We start from the raw sequence: 24,012 nt of genomic DNA, 5'->3' as shown, positions 1-24,012 counted from the left end.
GATGAAATACATTAGATCACAAGTTATTTTTAAGAATCTGAACTGATGAAAATTAGATATGCACTACAATCACATCAGTAATTGATTACCCCTGCTCAAACACAAAGCCTGAATACGTAGTACATAAACTCTGTAGAAGAGAAAATAAACAGTCTTGGATTACTTTGTTCGGGAAAAAACAGAGTAACAATCCCATTGTCTCAATCTGTCATAATTAAATGTTTTTCCATGATTACACTAATATACCCTTCATAATACGGAGTAATAGTTTTCTTCTTCCCATAAACCTATCCTCTCCCCATGCCAATTACTCTATTAAATTTGGGGTTTGGATAAAAGTCCTATGAATAATGTTCTGAAATTCTGCATGTGACTATTACTTGTATGATTGTATCATCTAATGGAAATAGTATACAGAACCAGAAATATTTAATAGCTGAAGATTAGGTGGAAATTACTTAAAATCCAACTGATTTTCAACCTATTAATTCTATTTCTTTACTGGTCCAGGTAAAATTGTCTTAGGGTCTTTGATTGTTTGAATAATTACACCAAGATAATTACAATTTGAAGTCAATTTTCAGTTATTTTGTCAGCTTGAAAGGCCATCAATTTTCTATGACTTAACTTTTAATATTTTTTCATCATCCTCATAACCTGGTCCATTTTTATCATCAAATTCAAGGGGGAAAAAAGAAAAAATTCAAAAGGCAATGCATCAGTAATCAGTTTACCCCCCCCCCCTTCTGGTTAATTGTACTCGATCTTTTCATGTTTACTAGTTCATTCCCGGTTCAAGATCCGAGCTAGTAGTTCGAGAAGTACAAGAGTATGATACAAAGACATTTACATCCATTGTGAGTTTATGACAGTAACTACTTTATAACTTTAAGAACCATCAACCTTAAAATTATTATTAACACGTTTCACTTCCTCTTAAGCAACCCAGTACTAGATTCTTATACTGTTCTGATTTTAGAAGCCTGACAATTAATCATTACAAGAGTACAACACTGAAGCATACTATCAGGTAAATTTGATCTGAATTATTGCTCAATATTGTGGAAAACTCAAAACAACCAAGGGAGCATAAAATGAACCAAGAACACTGAAACTTTATATAAAATGCCGATATATATACAAACAAAAAGAGCAGAAACTACAAAACAAACAATCAATGTCATCCGAAAAACATGAACAGCAAACCATAGAAACCTTAATCAAAGACTTGAACTGATAGTATATATGGTTATTAAAGGTCAACAACAAATTGCAGAACAAAACCATGTATCCTTTGAATGTAAAAGAAGGGACTAAATACTCACAAACCAGCATAACCACTTCAATTCAAGTCCATGAATTATCAAATGCGGCCGAGGTGATCGCCTGAGAGAACTCCTGATAATTGATACAACCATCACCGTCAGTATCAGCCTCCTTGATCATACCAGTGAGCTCCTCAGCAGTCAAAGCATGGCCGAGCTTCGCCATCGAATGGGCGAGCTCGGCCGCTGTGATCAATCCATTGCCATCTCTATCAAACATTTTGAATAACTGCTTAAGCTGTTCTTCACTGTAAGGGCATTTTGTTGGAATAAGATCAGGGGATACCAGAGAAATAAATTCTGAAAATTCAATCATTCCATTGTTATTCTTATCAGCTGCTTGAATTAGGGTTTCTAGCTGATCTTCGCTGGGTTTCAACCCTAATGAGCGCAACAATGATCCTAACTCTAATTGAGTCAATTTTCCATCGTTGTTTCGATCAAATGTTCGAAAAATTTCCCTCAATTCTGCAATTTGTTCGTCGTCTAGCTTCACTCCTTCCTTATCACTACTCATTTTTTCTCTCCTTCCCTAAGAAAATTACTCAAAATTGATCGATTGTTTTCCAGAATTCTTGAAATTTCCAATGCGATTGATGAAACCCAGATAATAAAATTCAATACTTTGACCTAGAATTGAGTGAATTCCAAAAAAGCCGGTGATTTGGGGAAATTTCGGATCACAAAAACAAAGCTAGAGAGAGAAAATTAGGGAATTACGGATCTAGAGGCAAAAATTGGGGGGAAAAAAAAAAAAGAAGGTGGCGGATGTTTTTCTGAAATCAAAAATTGGAATTGATTGCAATTCGGTGGTAAGTCAACGACAATTGCTACACTATTAATTGAATTTGATTCTGATGAAGCCTAATTTTTCAACTAACTTAGAAAAAACACAATTCCGATTGAATAATGATAATAATTCTACTCAATCATTTAGTAGTGTAGTAGATGATGTTAATGGACAAATTTAATCGAAGAATTTTGATTATTATATTATCTATTTGAATATTTGGTTTATTATTATTGTGAAAGTATGACAGAGTCAAAAGAGGGATGAATTTTCAAATAAAATAAGAGGTTGGTGATTGGTTAATGGAGTGTTTATGTGTCCCGTTAATTACGTTTGAAAAGATCATTTATATGGGGTTTATTTTTCCAACCATTAATTGAAAAATAAAAAATATGTGAATGCCAACCATTATTGACATTTTTAATAGCTTCAACCATTAATAAGTAAGGCTCATTAAGGGTCCCCTAAAAAAACAACTTTAATAAGGGTAGGCTTCACCGGCTCGATTGAGTTGGATTGTGCTTGTTCGATATTGGGTCAGATTGTGCTTTTTCCTATTGTAGTTGATGACTTGAAGTACGACACAAAAATTAATGGGTGTTGTACTGTTGTTGTGTGTCGGTCGTAATCAAAATCACAAACATGCTACAACTTTTGATGTGAATCAAGAGGGGAATTCTTTTGAAGGATCTAATGTACTTTTAGAAGGTCTTAATAACTTCATTATAGGCTGCCCAAACAAGGAAATAAACAAGGAAAGGTTCAATAGATCAATTAAGAAAGAAGGAAGCTTGATCACCAAGGAAGAAGATTTGCAGCAGTTCACTTCCAACGACAACGATGCACACGCGCCGGCATCCCGGCACCGGATTGAGGCCAGCTACACGCCGATTAGGCGCGTGTATGGTGGCGCGTGAGGTGGTGTTATGGCGGCGATGTGAAATGGAAGATTTTTTTATACTTAGTTTTTTTTCTAGAGTTTTGCTTCCAGGTTTTTACCTTTCACTTGAGAGGGTTTTTCTTGGTTTAAGCACTTAGGATAAGGTTTATTTTCTGTTATTTAATTGCTATAAACTTCCTAAGGTTGTTAGGAAAGTTTTTAGTTAATTAGAGTTTGTTTAGGATTAGTTTTCCTATTCTAATTAGAAGTAGTTTTCTATTCTAGTTAGGATACTTGGGGAACAAGGTTAGGGGTTTGTCCTAATCCTTTTAGGGATAGAATTAGTTATTTTCAGTCTATAAATAGAGGAATTTCGTGGCTCTTAGAGATATGAGATAGAAAAATCAGATTAATTTCAATAAAAATTGTTTAGCTTTGCTTAAACGTTTTCTTGCTAGTTTTCAATTCAAGGAGTTGTTTTGATAATTAGAACGTGCAATTCTTAGTTCTAGGAGTAGTCTAAGATTTGTTCATCAAAATACTTAGTTCTAGGAGTAGTCTAAGTAGTTTGATTAGGCATTGAATTCGTTCCAGGAGTGGTAGTTTTCAAGGTCATATCCGGTTACTTTCTATCGTTTTCCATGCAATTTTATCATTTCTTGTGCATTTTACTAGTTGTGTGCTTGTATCGCCCTAAAAAACATGAAGTATATAGAGTGCTACTTTAAACATATTCATAGAACATGAGTTTCATGACATGAATTCCTATTGTCATTTAGATATGTATAATCTCACTTCTTTTCAAGAGAAATCATAAGCAATGATACAGAGTATAAACTTAATTTGTCTCATATATTGTGTTTGTGTACATACCACCCTAAATACTTTAACCAACTAAGTAACATGAAGGGCGGAAACATAAATTCACATGAGCATGATAGATGTTTCATGAGCAATAAATACTCTGTAAAAATCAATTAATCAATCACTTTTTTTCTCAAAATGGATGTTCCAAAAATTGAGATCAAAACTTGTTATTTCGAGCATGAACTATTCAATTGATACGTCCCTCTTTCTCAAATTGGTTGTTTCCAAACACGTTCTTCAAACTTTTTTAGAACCAAAGTCATTGTTTATGCTACCAACAATGTACGCGCATTAAATGAACTTAAATTATTTTTAAAGCCAAAATCAAAGTTTAGTGAGACTACCTATATATTCATATCCATTTATTATAATCCATTAGTTTTTTTCCTTGTTTTCATTTTTTCCGTAGAAATTAAGGATGTGTTTTGTTCACCTGATTTTCACTAATCTGAACTTAATTTAACTTATTTTTATTGTAATTTGAACTTAGTTAACCGGTAATTGTCATAACTTATTTTTTCTAAACTGAACTTATTGAACCTGAAATAAATACAAATAAGGTGAATAAGACAGGCCCTTAGGGCCTGTTCTGATTGACTGAACTGAACTTATTGGAGCTAAACTGAACTGAACTGAATATTTTATGAGAGAAGGAAATTAAGAGCTGAACTGAATTGAAGGAACTGAAAATAATCTAAAGAGAAAAGGCTCTAAGTGTGAATCAAAACTCAATCATGCCATATAATTTAGGAAAAAAATATTATCATTATGTGTCATATTTCCAATTTATGTCAAAATTACAATAACACCAAAAAAACAGCTATACACATCAAGTAATATCCTACCATCCTCGTCATAAACCATCCATCAATCGAGACATTTTTTTTTGGTGAAAAGAGAGGGCAAGCCCAAAGAAAACAAGAAAGCCAAAAGTTAAACAAACAAAACAGAACAAAATAAAAGCAATAAAAACCAAAACCACCCGAACTAAGCCTTGTCTTGAGGGACAAGTCTAGCTCTCGCAACCCCACTCAAGTCCTCCAATAAAACGGCCCTAAGATCCTCCGGGATCGCCTCAAACAAGACTAGTTTTTGCTCCGAAGAAACGCCAAAATTAGCCAACCAGTCCGCAGCCCGATTCGCCTCTCTATAGCAGTGGGATAACTCCACTTTCCATCCTTCACGAGTAATCATAGCCTTACATCTTCGTATTATGTTAATAAAAGGAGAGTTAGCTGAGCAAGGCTCAACCAAACTTCGGAGTGCAAACTCTGAATCAACTCGAACTTGAACCAATCGATGCCCTGCATTCCAAGCAATTGCAAGCCCACGTATAACCCCTATAAGTTCAGCTTTATTGTTAGAACATATGCCGCAATTAGTAGCAAAAACCTCAAAAATTTCACCATCACAGCCTCTGATCAGTCCACCAACCCCTGCCTTGCCTGGATTACCTTTTGAAACTCCATCAGTATTAAGGCAAACCCAACCCAAACGTGGCAATTCCCATCGAATATACTTCTCTACTCTTCGACCAGCTCCACCAGGATTGAACAAAATCGGGTTCTTCATAGCTCTATTGATGTCCAACACTCTTGCCATGATATATGCTCCTTGATCAGGGGGAATGCTTGGAGCTTGCTTGAAGATCCTCTCATTCCTCCAACGCCATAGACACCAGCAAGTAACCATGAAAGTAACCTTTCTAGCTTCTCCATCAAGGGTTTGTCCAGTTTCAATGTTGAACAACATCCATTCACTGCACTGTAACGAGTTGTATATCATATTATCATCCCAACCCAGCCTTCTCCAAACCATTCGTGCAGCAGGACAGACCCTAAGGATGTGATTCACACTTTCATCATTCGCACCACACACTCCACATCGCGGGTCATTGGTCATCTTTCGAATAAACCGCATAGAATTTGTCATAAGTCGATCTCGAACTGCCAACCACATGAACATCCTAATTTTCTGAGGCACACGAGCTCTCCAAATAGCCTTCCACCCTTGTCTTTCTCGATCAGGAACATCAACTTGATTTCGAATAATCTTAATGGCCGAGGAAACCGTGAAACCACCAGACGGGTTTCCATTCCAGTAAAGGCTATCAACAGCCTCCTCATCATTGAGCACTTCATGAGAGGCTATCAATTCAAGCACCTCAGCAGAAAAAAAGGACGCAAAAATCTCATATTTCCAACCCCACTCCACAAGAACCTCCTAGTCTTTTTATCAATGTCATCACACGTTGCTTTAGGAAGTTTTGTAGTCTGCATAGTAAAATAGGGTATCGAAGATAAACAAGCTTGAGCCAAAGTGCATCTCCCCGCAAGAGAGAGAGTCTTCTGTTTCCACTTAGCCAACTTCGAATTTATATTTTCAATCAAGTACTGGTAGTCCTGCTTTGTGGTTCGGCCATTAATAGTCGGCACTCCCAAATAACGGCCCAAATCCTCTGTGTAAGTCATTCCCAAATTGTCACAGATGGCTTGACGAACCTCCCCATCAGTATTATTCGAGAAAAAAACACAAGACTTCTCATAACTGACCTTACTACCCGAAGCTCTACAAAATCTATCGAGGCAATTTTTCATGCACAAAGCTTGATCAACTGAGGCTTCACAAAATAAAATAAGGTCATCGGCAAATGCAAGATGGCTAATTTCCGGACCCTTTCTACACGCTCTTACTGCCTTCCAACCCCCAAACTTCACCTCATGCTCGATTAATTGGGCCAATCTCTCCATACAAATCACATAAAGATAAGGAGAGAGCAGATCACCTTGACGAATACCACGACTCGGAGTAAAGCTAGAAGTTGGTTCCCCATTCCAAAGGATTTGTAACTTAGTGGAGGTTAAGCAATTCATAACAATGTCAACCATGGATTGTGGCAGCCGTAATTCCATAAGGGATTCCCTAATAAAAGACCACCTAAGACGATCGTAAGCCTTTTCAAAATCAATCTTCACAGCCATAATACCACGTTTACCTTGTTTTTTCCTCATCGAATGAAGCATCTCTTGAACAATGATGATATTATCTGTTATTTGGCGCTTGGGCACAAAACTACATTGCGTCGGAGAGATAAGCGCCGGGAGAAGCGGCTTCAATCTATTCACAATCACTTTTGTCACAATCTTATAAATGATGTTGCAAAGCCCAATCGGCCTAAAATGATTAGGCTTCTGAGGAGAAGTCATCTTAGGAATCAAGACCAAAAACGCATCATTAAGACCCTCAGGAAACGCCTTTCCATCAAGAACATCTTTCACCAAGCTAATTACACTCGGAGCAACAAGATGCCAATAGTGTTGAAAAAATAAGGGTTGAAACCCATCAGGCCCTGGTGCCTTAAATGGTTTCATCCCATAAAGAGCACGCTTCACTTCACTTCCAGTAAAAGGTCGAGATATCAACTCTCGATCATCAGAAGAAATAAGAGGAAATTGGTCCAGCAATAAACGCTCCCCTGTAAAACTACTCTGCTCCTCCTGAAATAAATCGTTCCAGTAGTTCACAACCAATTCTTTGACACGATCTGGGTCAGAAACCCAAACACCATTCGAATCCTGTAGAGATTCAATGCGATTTTGTCTTCGACGAATAATAGTAGAAAGGTGGAAATACTTTGTGTTGCGATCCCCATCTCGAAGACTATCAACTCTTGATTTTTGAAACCATAAAATCTCTTCCTGATTCAAGACTTCCTCCATCTCCCTTCTCAACTTCATTTCAAGCTTGATTAGGTGACGATCTCTTCCTACTGCTAATCTCCTTTGGACACCCTCTAGCCTTGCCCACAACTCGGATTTTTTTCTAAAAATATTATGAAAAATTTCCTTGTTCCAAGAAGATAAGAAATCCGCAAAGGTTCGAAGGAAAGGAACAATAGGCAAATTATTATCCCACCTCGAATGAACAAACTCATCGAATTTAGCATGATTCATCCACGCAGCTTGAAATCTGAACGGCTTCAAAGAGTTAGGAATTGGAGCAAATCCATTGGTGCTAATAAGAATAGGACAGTGATCACTTCTAGCCTTAGGAAGATTGCGCAAAGCTCCTTCATCAAACCGAATTCTCCACGACTCGTTCACCAATCCTCTATCCAACCTAGCCGATTTAAAGGTTTCAACTGAATTTCCCCGAAACCATGTATGAGCTGGCCCCGAGCAACCCAAATCAAACAATTCGTTTTTGTCAATCCATTCAGCAAACGCATTGCACCTTCGAACCATCTCAGCTCCTCCAACACCATTCCTTTCACTCATAGAAGCCGTCTCATTAAAATCTCCCGCAATTAGCCATGGACCTGAGTAGTTCTGTTTAATTTGATCCAAGGCTTCCCATAACTCACGTCGAATGGAGCTGTCAGGGCTTGCATACACCGCTGAGAACAGCCACGGTGCTTCACCATGCTTATTAATTTCCACCGAAAGATGTTGAGTGTGGCTACCATACCCTACAACAGACACTACCTCAGTCCTCCAAAATAGCCATATGCCTCCAACGAATCCCTGTGCTTCAACACGCATCTGACCTGTAAATCCAATACTATCACACACTCGTTGGGCTTGCTCTCCACTTAAGTGTGTCTCGACCAAAGCTAAGACCGTAGGCTTATTTATCCGAACTAACTCCCTAATTAGAGTTACTTTATTTCCCGCTCCCTAAACATTCCACACCATTATTTTTATAGACATATTAAATTCTGGAAAAATAGGGAATCGGTCATAAACGTTCAAAGGAACGTTAGGCATGAGAGAGAGATACGCTTCCCTCAGCGCTCTCATTGGACCGTCCGTCACATACGGAATCTGAAACGTAGCCATCATGTCCGGTGGATTGTGAGTCGGTGGCAAGAACGTGTTCACCTCGAACAAAACCTTGTTCGCTAGCGGATGGCAAGATACCATCGATGGCCCCTCCGTGAGATAATCGATGAACATGTCAAACGTCGGAGGGATTCGAGTCTCCAGGCAAGTTGGGATTCTGAGAGAGTCCATTATCCTCACCTTACTTGATTGTCTTTTCTAACTCCAATTGCTCTCTCAAAACAGTCGGGGTAGAAGAAGCTACTTCCACAAAGTTCTCTTTGCCAGAACTTGATTTCGAGACAGAATATGGTTTAGAGAAATTTGAGGAGGAATTATTATGACTTTTCTTAATAACTCGGGGGGGATTAGGAAAAAAATTATTATTCCTTGGAGAGAGAGGAAATCGTTGCCTAATATCCTTATCTTTACTAAACTGCAAAGATAATTTTTCCTTAGAAAAAATTCTGTTGCCCATGACCAAATCATTATTTCCTAAAATACTCTTCTCCACTTGGGAAACATTGCCTAAATCAGCAGTTAATTGATCCTCGAAATTTCTTGCACCATCTTTTACAACTTGCAGCCCTTGAGAAATATTCTCAGCCATATCTTGATCTTCCCCCAAATTTACCATATTCTCTTTCAAATCACCCATATCACTCTCCTTACCTAAAATTGGCTTTTCCTTAGTTATGTTCCTAGTCAATCGCTCTGACTCTTCTTCCATATCTTCTTCAATTTGCAACACTCCAAACCTGGAACCCTTGCTGTTTTGGTTCGAATCACTAATGCTACCCTGGTTCGAAACCCCTTGGCCTACTTTCGGTACCCACTGCACACTCTTTTTATACTGGCTGGACTTCTGAAGTTCAGTCTTCTATTGTTCTTGCCCTGCATTTTTGGCAACTCCATTACCAGGACTATGGCTCGATCTTCTTGCAGACCTCTGGACAATCATCCAAGCCCCATATGAATCATGGATTTCTGGATGCTTCTCTTTGCTAATTTCCTTGTTGACATTAGTGCCTGAGTTAGCATCAGACACCCCTGGCTGCCCCCCTATACCATTAGCAAAACTACCACATTGCTCCTCTTTGTGACCTAGCTTCCCACACTTAAAGCAAATAAGTCTCAATCCCTCATATTGGACTTTCCAAATCTTCCCATTCAATTTGAATTTCGCCAAAAGAGGTTTGGTCAAGTCCACCTCAATGCTAAATCGAACAAATTGGCCCCTGTTTTTCGATTCTGTATGCTTATCAATACGAATCACTCTCCCAATTCTCGAACCAATCCTTCGCAAGAACTCATTATCAAAATATTCCACAGCTAGATTAGGAATTCTCACCCATGCTGTCAGTTTCTTGATAGGTTCCTCATCCGGGACAAAATTTGGAATCCATTTCCGAATAGTTAAATAGCTATCCCCAATAATCCACGGACCTTGAGTCATTACAAAATCATAGTCTGCCATATTATTGAATCTGACAATATAATATGAACAGCCCACATCAGTTAAAGCAATATCACCCTTCAAGCTCCATTTCTGTCTCAATTTTCTAATAAGGAACTCATACCCCAGTTTCCTATCAAAAAGTTTGATAATGAGAGCATTCTCCCAAGGTTTGCGTAATCTCCTTTTCTCCTCCTTGGTCAACAAAATGGTCGGGCATTGAGGGTCATCCTCTTCTGCTTCATTTTCCGGTAAATCATCATCTGAGACATCATCTTCATCCTCCAAGCCATTATTGAACAGGGGATTGACATTAGTCGCCATTCCTTTCGTCGCCTGCAAATACGACCCAAGATTCCGTCCAATAGGTTCAGAGAAACCTTCAGCTCCATTCATTTCGACATCCATCGGGTTGCCTGGAGTAGAATCTTCCAGTCTACGCTTGAATTTCTTGTTGGATCTCTGGAGAATGTCATTCTCTTCGCTTGAAAGCCCTAGGGTTTCACTCGCTGTTTCGCTCGACATAGGAAAGCCTTTTAATATATATAGTTACTTAAATAAAATGGATCATGCTGACAACTCTGTATTATTATTACCAAGTATGTTGTATGTATTCCATCAATCGAGACATGATCCTCTCCATTTAATTTTTATTTAGAAATTAGAAATTTTAGTTACGAAGTAATGTTTTGAAAATTACATAAAAAATTAAGGAATGTTCCGAATGAAAAAGTTGAAAATTTTGGGAATTACGGAATAATTTCATTGTTTTTATTTCTAGTTTGTGTGGTTGTATAACTCAAAAAAATGACTGAAAATAAAGTTTGTGCAATTAAGCAATAAAATTCACCATCATACACCATAAGTCCATAACATATCATATCCTAGTATCCTACCATACATTTAAGGTAATAATAATAATAATTACATTTTACACATTATTCACGTCCACCTATATAATTATTGTACCCAGCTAATGTGATTACGTATTTTTAGCCTAATTATCTAAGATATTAGATAATAGATATGTAGGTGTTTTGAGTCTATAATTATGCATATTATACACATATATAAATATATGTTCATGAACTTAATTTTTTGAAGTTCATCAAAAAAAAAAAAAAAAAAAAAAAATCATTCATCTCTAACCTTATGCTATATTAGCCAAGAAAAGTATTTAATCAATGGAGTATGGTAAGCTCCAACCCACAGATTCAGCTAGATTATCAGAAAACATACCGCGAATCCAAACCCAAACCACAAAAAAAATCCTGGTAAAGTATGCCCTTGTTACACTCCTTGTTTTATTTTTCCTAGTAGTGTTACTAGCATCATTAACAATTATTACAATTGTTGTGATGAAACACAAACACTACTACAAAACCACCCTTATTATTCCATCATCATTATCAAATAATAACTCTAGTTACTCCCCCGGGTTAAGCCTAGCACCATCGTCGTCCTCATCATCAATGTCGCTCATACGGATATGTGCCATGACACGGTATCCGGACCTATGTGTTAACTCTCTAGGAGAGTACATGATAAACACACAATTGGTGGAGGAAAGTAACAACCAAGACGGTGTTGAGGCGACGATTAGGCATGGTAAGGTGAAGGCTAATGTGGTGGTGCAAGTGTCACTAAATGTTACAATGGAGAGATTAAGAAAAGGATTAGATTACTTAATGATGGAAATGAAGGGTTTAGATGAAATTAAGGAGTCATTTCAATGGTCAGCTCATGATGATTGTGTAGGGTTCATACAAGATTCGGTGGACTTGCTCACACGTACTCGTCCCCTCCTAATGAAGACGTTATCATCAACATCTAATTATCAAGATAACAATAAGGTAATTAAATTGAATTATTGTTATAATTAATTGAGTAAGTAATTACGTATTAATGTTTGTATAATTTTGGTGAAACTGAATTCTCATTTGTGTTGTTTGATTATATAGTTTTAGACTTCTAGTATTACAATTTTGATGGTTAGTAGTTTGTCTTTGTATGATATTAAAGCAATGGTGTAGCTTGTTAAGGGTGCTAGCTAGCATGCTATTGAGATTGATAGTTAATGTCTTTTGTGTACTTGTGTGGAGTTCCGGAGTTAAGTGTTACAGCGTGTTAAAGTCTAGAGTGTCTGAGAGTGAGGGATAGCTCAAGTGGTTAGAGCTTCCCTCCCGATTCCAGGAGATCCTGGGATCGATTCTCACCCCCGCCCTTGTGGCTCTCTAAACACCAAAAAAAAGTCTAGAGTGTCTAAATCTTGGCGATAAGTATATATAGCCTCTACTAATACTCATCATATATAGATGTCCTTTATAATTTCAATTAAAGTATGGAGTATTATTTCCTCCTGAGGGAATAACAAGGTTTATTTTATAAATAAAAAAATTGCTTGCATTGCTACTTTACAAGAATAAACTATTAACATAAAATCTTCATTTCTTCCAAAAAAATTACGACACGTACTAGTGAAAAATTTAAGAAAGCCGGTAAAAAGACTCCTCATGCATGTCCATGGTAAGGCTTAGAAAATAAGTGTAGATTAGAGTGCATCCATACGGACCACTATGAAGTAGTTTTAAAATTCCTTAAATAAATCTTTTAACTACTGTACTCGTTACATTTTTAAATGGGTGGCCATCTTTAATTTTTACATTTGTTTTTGTAATAGTTTCTTTCGTGACTCTTTTATTTTAGACTCTGAGGGAATATAATCATTCATGGTTTTTATTAATGTTGAAAAAAAGTTGATCAACAAAATTAAAGAATAACTATCCGTTCTCTTCATCTTATTTTTGTTGAACTGAAATTATTTTTACTGAAACAAAATTATATTTGCTGAAATTAAATTATTTTTACTGAACTTAAATTAATTTTACTGAACTGAAATTATTTTTACTGATTTTCTATTATAATTCTTCTTTAACAAAACTGAATTTTACTGAACTGAATTTATTTTTACTGAACTGAATTTATTTTTACTGAACTGAAATTAATTTTACTGAACTAGACTTACTTTTACTGAATTGAAATTATTTTTACTTAATATTATTTTTTTAAGGTGAAGAGAACATGACCTAACATGTTCATCCATTATTGATGAAAAAAAAAAACCATTTGACAACTCTTAATATTTGGAACAATGCACATATAACTAAGGAAATAATCGAATCCAATGCTAATTTTTTCTTCACTCTCTTTTCATAAATATGAAGTTTTTCAAATTAAGTATGTCAATAATAATTACTCTTTTAAAAATGGTATATTGAATTATTGAGTTATAATTAGCTTGTGATATTTTCTTTTTGGAAATATAAAATAGAGTCAAAGCCATATGGTTGACTTGATGACGTGGATGGCAACTGTATGCTCAAACCAAGACACGTGTACGGAGGGATTTGAAGAAGCAGGTGGAGCAATAAAACATCAGACGGCTCAGATCATTCAAGAGATGTGGCAAATAGTAAGCAACCACTTAGATCTTTCAAGCATGGTAGTAAGCTGCGACGTCGTTTCAGGTACAAAATTAATGGGCCTTGATCCCAATAATATGGATCACAAAAATCTGGGTGATCCAAAATGGATATCAAAGAAGCACAAAAAGTTGTTGGGCTCACCTCTATCAAACATTCAGCCCAATGTAACAGTTTCTCATCATGGTATTGGGCCTAATGTTACTGTTAGGTCCATTAAAGAGGCCATTGAAATGGCTCCCAAGAACAGTAGTATTCCATTCATCATACATATCAAGGCAGGAAGGTAATAGGGTACATTTGATTTTTTATAAGATGAAATTTTGACAATTTGGTCTATTGGTTGAGGTAATCTTTTTATATTGTGTTTTTTGATACAGGTATCAAGAGGTGAACTTAACCGTAGGAAAATCTAAAACCAATCTATGGTTTATAGGGGCTGGTAAAGGCAAGACAATCATCACGGGTAGCAAAAGCGTTAGAATGAGTAATATAACAACTATTAAGACCGCTACTTTTGGTAAATATACTTTATACCCTTATTTTCTTAACATGTACAGAAATCTTACTTACGTAAAACTACAATATGTTTGTATTGTTTATCTCGAATATAAACTTGAACTTACCCTATGTAGGAGTCACGGGTGCGGGTTTTGTGGCTCATGGTATAACCTTTGAGAGCACGGCAGGACCACAAAATCACCAAGCTGTAGCACTCTTGGTAAAATCCGAGCACTCGGTGTTTTACGAGTGTGAGATGAAAGGGTATCAAGACACCTTGTACGTACATTCTAATCGCCAATTTTACCGAAACTGTGACATATATGGCACAATAGACTTCATATTTGGCAAGGCACAAGCAGTGTTTCAAAATTGCACCATATACACTCGTAAGCCTATGGAACAGCAAACGAACACGATCATTGCCCATAAACGACCGTGCTCTAACATATGCGCCGGTATATCCATCCATGAATGTCAAATTCGTGCTGCCCCGGACTTGGAGCCTGTGAAATCGAACTACACCACGTACTTGGGACGTCCTTGGAACGAAGGGGCAACTACGGTATATATGTTATCGTACATAGGCGATCATATTGATCCACAAGGGTGGATACCTTGGAATTCAACAACTACACTAGATGATGTATTTTATGGTGAGTTTCAGAACTATGGTCCAGGAGCTAATACTAGTCAGAGGGTGGTATCACCTGGAGTACATGTTAATCTGTCAGTTGTTGAGGCAGCGAGATTTACTGTTGATCGATTTGTGGACGGATCATCATGGATTGGGCATACAAGAGTGCCATTTGAAGCAGGATTAGGGTATTAGGAAAGATGGAGCAATCACCAGATTAGTTTAGAATGTGTTTTGGATGTTTTAACTTAGGCAGAATTATTCGTCTATAAAAGAAAATATTAATAGAACAATTAATTTTGTACCATCCAATTGTAAATTATTTGGATCCGGATAGCTTCTGAATTATAGCTGCAGAGTTTATAAATACTAATTTGATTCCATATTTACAAACTTTTTCCATTTCTCCTAGCAGAAAAGTGCAGCATTTCTGGAAAATGCAAGGAAAAAAAAAAGTCAGATGCAAATAACTGGTAAATATATGCAGACCTTAGTAGTTGAATTAACATATGACAGTACAAATGATACAAAACCTCGCTTTAAAACTGGAGTAGAATAAACATCACAAACTTCACTTGACAATCTATACATCTAAAACTGCTACTAAACCAACCAAAAACATCAAATTACAGTGGAGCGCATGATGAAACTTCACCAGCCACAAATTTCAGATGAAAAGTCGCATTACAAGATCAAACCCTTGGCACTCACTGGTGACCACTGGCTCTTGGGGAACCAGACTCGGATACCTGAGAATAGCCAGCTGCTGTGTTTCTTCCTTTCTCCTCCTCGGCCATCTTCTCCCTTGTTTTCTGACCAACATCCTCGGCGGCCTTGGCAACCCTGCTAAAAGCACCAGTAACCCAAGAAGTCCCTGTCAAAATGTAGCGATTCTTCATAATGGCAGATCCGGCATTACTGACAGTCTGCTCTGCAGCTGTGAATGCAGATTTTGTTTTTTCTGAGACTTGGAATTTCTGGTCAACTTCCTTCATCTTGTCGTTTACCAAGCTTGTGCCCATGGTAAACTTCTCACTCAAGCCAATCTTTTGGTCCAGAGATGCAACTGTAGCAGAAGCAGTAGATGTAAAGCGATGCTTTTCATCGAACCCCCTTGCCTGATTCAGTGCATCTTTCCCCAAGACAAAGCCCTTGGCAAGCATAGTAGTGACAACATCCTCAGCCTTCTGCACTGAGGACCCAACAGCGCCAGTGTTCTCAGTGGCCTAACAGATTAGAATATTGTCATATCCTCATATTCAACAGCATCGTATAGCACCTGGTTTAAAGCGCAATAGATAAATCATACCGTTGGTGGTACTGATGCAGTAGCTGGCGGCTTGTAATCTGGTGCAAGAGCTATTGTTACTGATTGATCAACTATGGTTGCACCCTGAAAAGTAAAGTAGAATTTCATCATGAAGACTCCACAAACTATAAGAAAATATACCTCCCCACCCTTCTCCTGTCAACCAAAACAGCAGAAGAAAAGAAGGCAGCAAGAAGGATGGCATAGTAGCACGTATATTCGTATAACCACTTCAATTGTAAGATATCTAGCATAACAGTTCTATATTCTCCCCCTCCATCCCAACGGCCCACAAATCACCCCCTCCAAAAAATACACTATTAAAAGACAGCTCGGGCTTCCCACATAAGTTGTAAGGGAATCAGGATAGCATTTAGGGTTATAAAGAGCAATCAATGAGGTTCAAGACCCTACATCTTGTACCAAGGTCAAGACAGGTTTAAAAAATCCCTTACACAATACAAAAACAGCTCAATAAAGAGATCTAAAAGTTAGCTTCTGTATCAGCGAGATCCCAGTGTAGTGCTATTGTATCTCAGTAAATGTTTTTGCTGATTATAAAAGGAAAATTCAGAAACAAGGATAATCCCCTTGTAAACATTAAATTTGGCCCCCACAAATTCAAGCCAAAACCAGGATTTCAACTATACCTACATAAAACTTTATTCCCAACTTTCAGATCATAGATTAGCTATAAAAATGAAAAAAACAATACATACAGATTACATGGGAGAAGAAAGAAAACACCAAATAAAAGATCACAATATAACAAAAGGTCTTTACTCTTTAAAGTGTACTTACAGAAAGGAGAACAGCAGTTTCTGCACCTTGAGCATCCTTAAAAGTGACATATGCAGTTTGAGATCGCTCACTCTCACTGGAGATAAGATAACAACAAATTTGGAAAGATTAAAATCACATAACTAAGACAAGTAAAGCTAGAGTACTACAATATCATACCAAGTATAAGGTTTACTTAATTGATTATTGCAGGAAACTTCTAAAATCCTCTTTCTACGGAACCATATCGAGAAGAAACTGAGTTAACAAGATAAGCCACACATAATAACCAACCTTTGCAACTCAATATGTTCAATTTCACCAGAAAATGAGAAAAACTCTTTTATGTCTTGTTCGGATGCTCCGAGGGAGACATTGCACACTTTCACACTTTTTATCTGCAAAGATACAATTTGTTCAGCAGAATGTAATGTCAAATGGGTTACATGATCGGTGTCTCCTAAGCCTCTTTGTGTAGAGGCAAGGGCGCAAATGACTCAGAATATAGCATAATATTATAATAATTATTAAGCATGTATATTAAGAATTAACTTATCAAATGTGTGAAGAAAAATAGAAGGAAATACACAGCTATCTACATAAGAGAACTATCTTCTGTTAACAAACTAGTCCACCTGGCTCATGCATGTAAGAATAGACCGCTTAGAGGAAATACACAGATATGTACATAGAATGCTCGGAAGTGGTCTGAAAATTAAATGACAAAAGGCAAAAAATAACAGACCCAAGGAAAATTGGCCACATAATTAGTTAAAATGATACTGAGAAGAAAAATGGCACCGAATTAAAGCAACATCATTTACATCCTTATTAGAACATCAAAGTGACACTTTTAATCCTTAACATTGATGAAATGACAAGATGCATAATTCAAGTTCATATGACAAGCACTGCACACTGGCTATTGATGACATGCTCGCTAAGGTTAATTTAAAGATGTCAATTTGCTTTTTTGAAATCATATAATCGAGCAACAACGTAACACTAAAGCGGCCAATTCTATACCTCTTAGACTCACAGAGAAACAGCTATTACACCATAACAACATTCAGATTCTCGACGTAGAAAATAACAAAACTGAAAGAAATAGACATCAAGTTGCCTCATTTCCAAGCCCTTGATGTGATCTGAACTTTACAAGCTAGGTTATCTATTCCCACAACAAGTTAACCTTTTTTTTACTCTATTCTTTTTCCTTATTATTGCTAAACAATACAAAGTAAAACATCACTTGATTCCATTACGTATATTTTTAAAATCACTACATAACTTTTACAGATTGATGGATTAATTAAGAGATGAAATAGCCAACAAATCAAGACTAGCACTAATTTCTCTAATTACCATTACAAACCCTAAACACCGGAATCAAATCCAAGCAAAATAAAATCAATTAAACTGGAACACACATATCGATATCAGTAGGGGAAACACATAAAAATTAATTCAAACGCATAAATTGAGACAAAAATGATAATTAATTAGCAATTAAACAAGAAGAAAACAATGACAAATGATAAAATCAACTAATATCACAAATTACCTTTTTTAACTGAATTTCAATTGAATCACATAAATAAATTGAATAGAAATGCAATCAATCAAATAGAAATAGAAATAGCAATAGAAAACGCACCGACATGAAGAGATCGATCGAAGAGAGGAGAGAGAAAATGAAGAAGAAATTGATTGACTTTGATTGAATTAGGTTTTTGGTTGAATAAGAAGGGATGAGAAATGTGAGACAGGATTATTTGGAGGGAGAGTTTTTTTTGGCGATGGTGGTGAGGAGGTTAAGTTAACGTTGCCGTCACGTATATTTATCACTTTCACGCTTTTCGTCCCTTTTTAATTAAAAACTGCTTATATTAAGCATTTGTATTAGGGGAGTCTGCTAATTGAGGGTCGTCTCTATTATTGTCCTTTACGACTCTTTTACACAAATCCAAATTTGGTGCTCTTTTGAAAACAAAAAATAAAGGTGCTCCTATGATTCATTTAATTCGTTGCACAAACTCAAAAAATATTTTAAAAGATAAAAAAAAACAAATAAGATACTATAATAATATAATAAGGAGGGAAAAACTAGAATCATCAAAAATGGTACGGATATGTTATCTAGAAAATTCGACGTTATGTGAAATATGGAGAGATGCTACATATAAACCTGATTTATGTGGGGTAGACATAAACTCCCAATAAGAATGTGCCACGTCACTACTAGCCAAAAAAAAAAGAGGGAAAATTGAGGGGGAAAACTATTTGGCTTTAGGCGCCTAAATACACTATTAGGCGGGAGAAAAGGCTTAGCGCCAAACTTCATTTAATGGTTCATAATCCCAACAACATCTTTTCAATTAAAAAATTAACAGATTGTCAGGAAATACTATGCATTATTTATGGCAATTGTTAGTAAAAAAATCAAACTTTTATTTTATGATTCATTTGACAGTAGAAGTTACAAAAGCATATAGCCCCAATATCAATTTATATGTTATTGTTACTAGAAAACGTTCTATCTGATATCATATGTAAAGGCATCACCAAGAGGTACAATTTACTAGTCTATACATAACAACCAATAATATTCTCAATGTCTCATTGTCCCTATATATATACCATACATTATTGAAGAGCATAGGTCATAAAGGGTTAAGGGTCGGTCGCGATCATGAAGGAAAAAAATTTTACCGGGATGGGAATAACAACACTCGATATTTGTAAACTATAATTTATGATTTGAATACTATTTAAATATAAGTTGTTACCAAAGTAAATTCAAGCCTAAGGTTGTTTTAACTGTTTTTACAAAAATAAATATTTACAAAGTAAGAATAACTCATCAAATGTTAAATGTGTGTTTTCAAACATCCAATGTTAATGATAAGACTTGAGTTGAAGGGCTAAATCAAAGTAGTGAATGGTTAAAATCAAGTAATGGAAGGGTTCAAATTTTTTTATTTGGAATACAACAAATAGTTATACATGAAAATTAAATAAAAGTTTTGAAATATATTAATACTAAAACTTAAAATTTTGGAATTTTTGTTTATATCTTGTAAGTAGATTTCTAACTACTCATGATTTTATTAATTTTAAAACTTCTTCAAATTTCTAACTGCTCGTGAAGTTTGGAGGCAGGTGGGAGGGCCAGCTTATGCGCCTGACTTTCGCAATGGATCACTTCAACAGTGGATCATCAGGAACATTAAGGTACAAAAACATAACGTCTATCTCTGGAAATATGGCCAACTTATTTTGCTATTGTTATATGGTGGATATGAAGGTGGAGAAATGTTGTTGCATTTGGTAAGTCAAATAAAATTCCTGTTGATGTTAAGCAGTTTCTCTTGCAAAAATTTGAAGAAGTTTGGAGGGTGTTAGGTGATGATGCTATAAGCACTTCTCAAGCCCCTGCTGCTCGAAGAGAAAATTATATCAAGTGGTGTGCTCCTCCTAGTGACTGGCTATCCCTCAATTCTAACGGTGCGGCAAAGGGGTCCCCTGGACCAGCTGGGGGAGGGGGCTTAATAAGAGATGAAGCTGGAAGATTAAAGTATGCTTACTCTTTGAAGCTTGGAAGTTGTTGTGCTTTCAAGGCAGAGGTTCTTGCGGTTGAATATGGGCTAGAGCTTGCGAAAAGAATGAATGTAAGAAAGCTGCAAATTCAACTAGATAATCAAGCAGTTTCTCAAATCCTTAATAATACAAGTGATTATCAAGGGGAATGCTTTCGTGATGTCCAACATTGCAAGAATTTAATCCGAAGGCCAGAGTGGGAAGTTGAAGTGAAGCATGTTTATCGTGAAGCGAACCAAGCTGCGGATTGGCTAACCAACCAAGGAGTTAATCGGAACAACAAATTTGAGTTGATTCAAGTCCCCCCCCCCCTTTTAGCCTTAGGTCGTATTTTACATAATGATGTGGTGGATGTGGCTGTGCCACGGTTTGTTCCACCTTAGCTTTTTGTCTTTATTTTTATGTTCTTTTTTGGGGCCTAGCCTCTCGTCTGCAGCAAAAAAAAAAATGATTTTTTTTTTCTACATTTTCGTTAAATTAGCATTACTAGTATGGTCACATTCTTTAATATTAATTTAAACATAAGATTTCACGTGAGAAAATAATTTTAAAATGGAGGATTTATAATATGAACTCATGATCAATTATTTTACAAAAAGATTATATTATGCAAGAATAAATATTTAAAAATTAAGTAATAACTCTTTCAAGTTAAATTGGAGGGATTAAATGAGTTAGTAAATGGTTAAAATCAAATAGTGGAGGGTTAAAATAAATAACATTTCGAATACATAACACTACCACATAAACGAACAAATGCAACGGTCTAATGCAACAGTTATATCTACTGCAACAGTCTAATGCAACAGCTATATCTACTGCAACGGTTAATGCAATGGCTATGCCTAATGCAACGGTCTAGCGCAACGTCTTTAAAGAACCGTTGCATTAGAATGTCATATGCAACACACTTTTTAGCTATTGCAACGGTGTAGTATTGCTGTTGCATTTGGTCTTAACACGTGATTCGTATATATTCAAGTGGGCGCCTAAATATTTCACCTCCAAATTTTCCCCAATTTTGAAACCCTTGTAATTTCCGCCACCAAAATTTTATTTTCTCTCTCCTTCCTCTCTATCTCTCTCTCTCTCAACTTTCTTTCTTTCTTTCTCTAGAATCTAAAACAAGATCTACCATCAAACATTACGTAAATATTCATCTACTTGTTCCTTCAAAAAAAAAAATTCATCTACTTGTGACAAAGATGGTAATGGTGATTGGGTTTGTGGACTTGGTGGTCGTGATTGGTGATGATGACGACGACGACGATGGGTGAAGAGCTTCACTTCTAGGGTTTTCGTAGTTTTCTATTGCAGCATTTTCCTCCTTCCATTGATGGTGAAGGTAACACTCGATCTCTGTTTCTCTCATATTGTTTTTCAGGTATGTATTTATATTTTTAATTTTCCCAATTACAGTCGAGCATCTTCCTAATTTTGATGTAATTTTTTTAATTGATAAATTATTTATATATTGATTGTGATGTATATTGTAATTTAACAACACATTTTGTTATCTATCGAATTTATTGTTCGTGTAATTATATTAGAATTGTTATGTATATGCATGTTTGTCACTTTCGGTTCTTTATGTACAATTTTTATTGTTTTTTAATATGCAATTTTTTCATATAAGATTTGTGACGTTTTAGTTTTATTCTTAACTGTACAAGCCTTATAAAATCTATGAATATTGCTCAGATTATGTGAAAGTGTAGAATTCAAACTAGTGAATATTGAATTTTAAATGACAATTGTAGTGGTGGTGTTTAAGCTAAAATTGTATGATTGGAGCACAATTTTATGATACTCATACATTCATATTACTTTAGTATTGTACATGTGTATTTTTTGTATGAACATAGTATTTTGGTGGTTAAAGAGGCGAGGAAAATGATGAAAATATAGGACATTGCGATTTAGAAGTTTTATCCCTTGTATGTTGTATTGGAGTGATAAGAGCTGAAATTACATATCGTATGAAATGAGTTCAGTGTAAATGGAAATTAATCCTTTATTGGCTTGGCTTGGCTTGGCTTCAACATGAATACAAGATAGTTGACTACTTGAACTCTTTTTGGTGACTTTCTTGTTATTGTTGCAACTCTGTTTTATGCATTGAGTAATGTTGGACTGTTGGTGAGGTAATTTCAATGGTTGATGTTTTTCTAATGTTGGTGAGCATATGTCAGATGTATCCTTGTATATATAGCTTTTGCTATATACTCTTTTATTTATTAATTTTCATGACTTAAGAATTATGATGCATAACAATAATTTTATTAAATTATATTGTCCAGTCCAATCCAATCCATAACTTTATATCAGGAAACTATTCGAACGACACAATTTGAAAGCAATTGAGTGGTAAATAACGAATATTGCAAGTTTGACTTGTTTCATAATCAGAGCAATATATTCATAGATTTTTTTTAGCTTTTATGACTTGTTGCATAATCAGAGCAATGTTCATAAGATCTATGAATAAGATATTCCGTCGATTATGGCATTCTACCATTTATTTTAGGTAGAGTTTTGCGTCCTTTTATAGTTTAACATAATGTTCATGGTAAAGGTTCAAACATCATCATAGGAGCAATGCTTAGTTAGATTACTCAAATACACTCAACGCAGTCTTTCTTTGTGATTGTTCTACTCTAATCTTACCATTGGAAATGGCTCCTCTTAAATTGTGATTATGCTATGTACAGAGCTAATTTTTTAGGAAAGAAGTGAAAAGAATCAATAGCTAGGATAATATATGATTTGGAGAGCACTTTTTTTTTTTGTTAAATTGACTTTAATTTTGTTGTTCTACAAATTACCTAGTGTTTAGATAGTAACATGTGTGCTGATAATGGGAACAAGTATACTATCCATTTAATATAAATCTACTTAGTCTTTCTTGTTCTAATCATACTTTATTTGTCATCTAGGAGCTTGAGGAAGAGGTTGAAAGTTGGTGTGAAGATAAGCACAAGGTTGATGAGTCGATAACATCACGTTCAAATGCAATTATTAAGTTAATGTTGGTGCAGGGGGGTTTGTAAGGCATGTCATGATTTTCAAGATAATATGTTCTCTAATATCATTTCATTTTATTGTTTGTTTGTATAGGTACATGATAAACCACATTGAGTAGAAGAGGAAGAATGATATGATTATTGTTGGGACAATCTTGGTCGACGATTGTCCAAACTCATAACATTATAAATGTACTTAATGTCCTTATATAGGTTTTAATATTATTAGAATGTGATGTGAACTATTTAGATATGTATTTTGGTATGGATCGTAGTTGTTTAGGTATTCATTGTTTGTATTTCTTTCAAGCAAAAATAAAATGGTTGTTATATAATTTTGCTTATATTTATTGTATGTACTTTGTAGTTTTTTAATTTTCTTATTTATTGCGAGCAAATAGTAATAGTAATAGTAGTAGTAATAGTAATAGTAGTAGTAATAGTAATAGTAATATAATATAATGATAATAATAATAACAGTAATAATAATAATATAATAATAATAATAATAATAAAATAAAAATAATGCAACGGTTCTATAG

General features: G+C 35.6%; 2 protein-coding genes and 1 pseudogene across 2 annotated transcripts; 1 reads left to right on the top strand and 2 right to left on the bottom strand.

Annotated features, from left to right (window-relative positions):
* Nucleotides 1–1,090: 1,090 nt before the first annotated feature.
* Nucleotides 1,091–2,381, bottom strand: LOC145564209 (putative calcium-binding protein CML18). The gene has a single exon (XM_081624538.1). It carries the CDS (start codon nucleotides 1,840–1,842, stop codon nucleotides 1,348–1,350), a length of 495 nt encoding a protein of 164 aa, XP_081480664.1. The 5' UTR covers nucleotides 1,843–2,381; the 3' UTR covers nucleotides 1,091–1,347.
* An 11,295-nt stretch (nucleotides 2,382–13,676) lies between these two features.
* Nucleotides 13,677–14,953, top strand: LOC145565457 (putative pectinesterase/pectinesterase inhibitor 61 pseudogene; annotated as a pseudogene).
* A 190-nt stretch (nucleotides 14,954–15,143) lies between these two features.
* On the bottom strand, nucleotides 15,144–18,696 carry LOC145564208 (binding partner of ACD11 1-like). Its single transcript, XM_081624537.1, has 5 exons — nucleotides 18,505–18,696; nucleotides 17,142–17,245; nucleotides 16,869–16,944; nucleotides 16,068–16,151; nucleotides 15,144–15,984 (listed from the first exon to the last, which is right to left on the bottom strand). Exons 1-5 carry the CDS (start codon nucleotides 18,508–18,510, stop codon nucleotides 15,466–15,468), a joined length of 789 nt encoding a protein of 262 aa, XP_081480663.1. The 5' UTR covers nucleotides 18,511–18,696; the 3' UTR covers nucleotides 15,144–15,465.
* Nucleotides 18,697–24,012: the final 5,316 nt, after the last annotated feature.

Source organism: Chenopodium album, chromosome 10, assembly GCF_948465745.1.
Source record: "Chenopodium album chromosome 10, dcCheAlbu1.1, whole genome shotgun sequence".
Taxonomy (NCBI): Eukaryota; Viridiplantae; Streptophyta; class Magnoliopsida; order Caryophyllales; family Amaranthaceae; genus Chenopodium; species Chenopodium album.
Note: the sequence above shows the minus strand (reverse complement) of the source record. Positions and strands in the feature narration are given on the sequence as shown.

What these genes read in the sequence shown, in the direction of transcription:
- LOC145564209 (XM_081624538.1), bottom strand. Translation starts at nt 1,842, where the DNA reads ATGAGTAGTGATAAGGAAGGAGTGAAGCTAGACGACGAACAAATTGCA.
- LOC145564208 (XM_081624537.1), bottom strand. An exon ending in GAACATATTGAGTTGCAAAG is followed by an intron (nt 16,945 to 17,141) that starts GTTGGTTATTAT and finishes TCTTATCTCCAG; the next exon opens with TGAGAGTGAGCGATCTCAAA. An exon ending in CTGCATCAGTACCACCAACG is followed by an intron (nt 15,985 to 16,067) that starts GTATGATTTATC and finishes CTAATCTGTTAG; the next exon opens with GCCACTGAGAACACTGGCGC.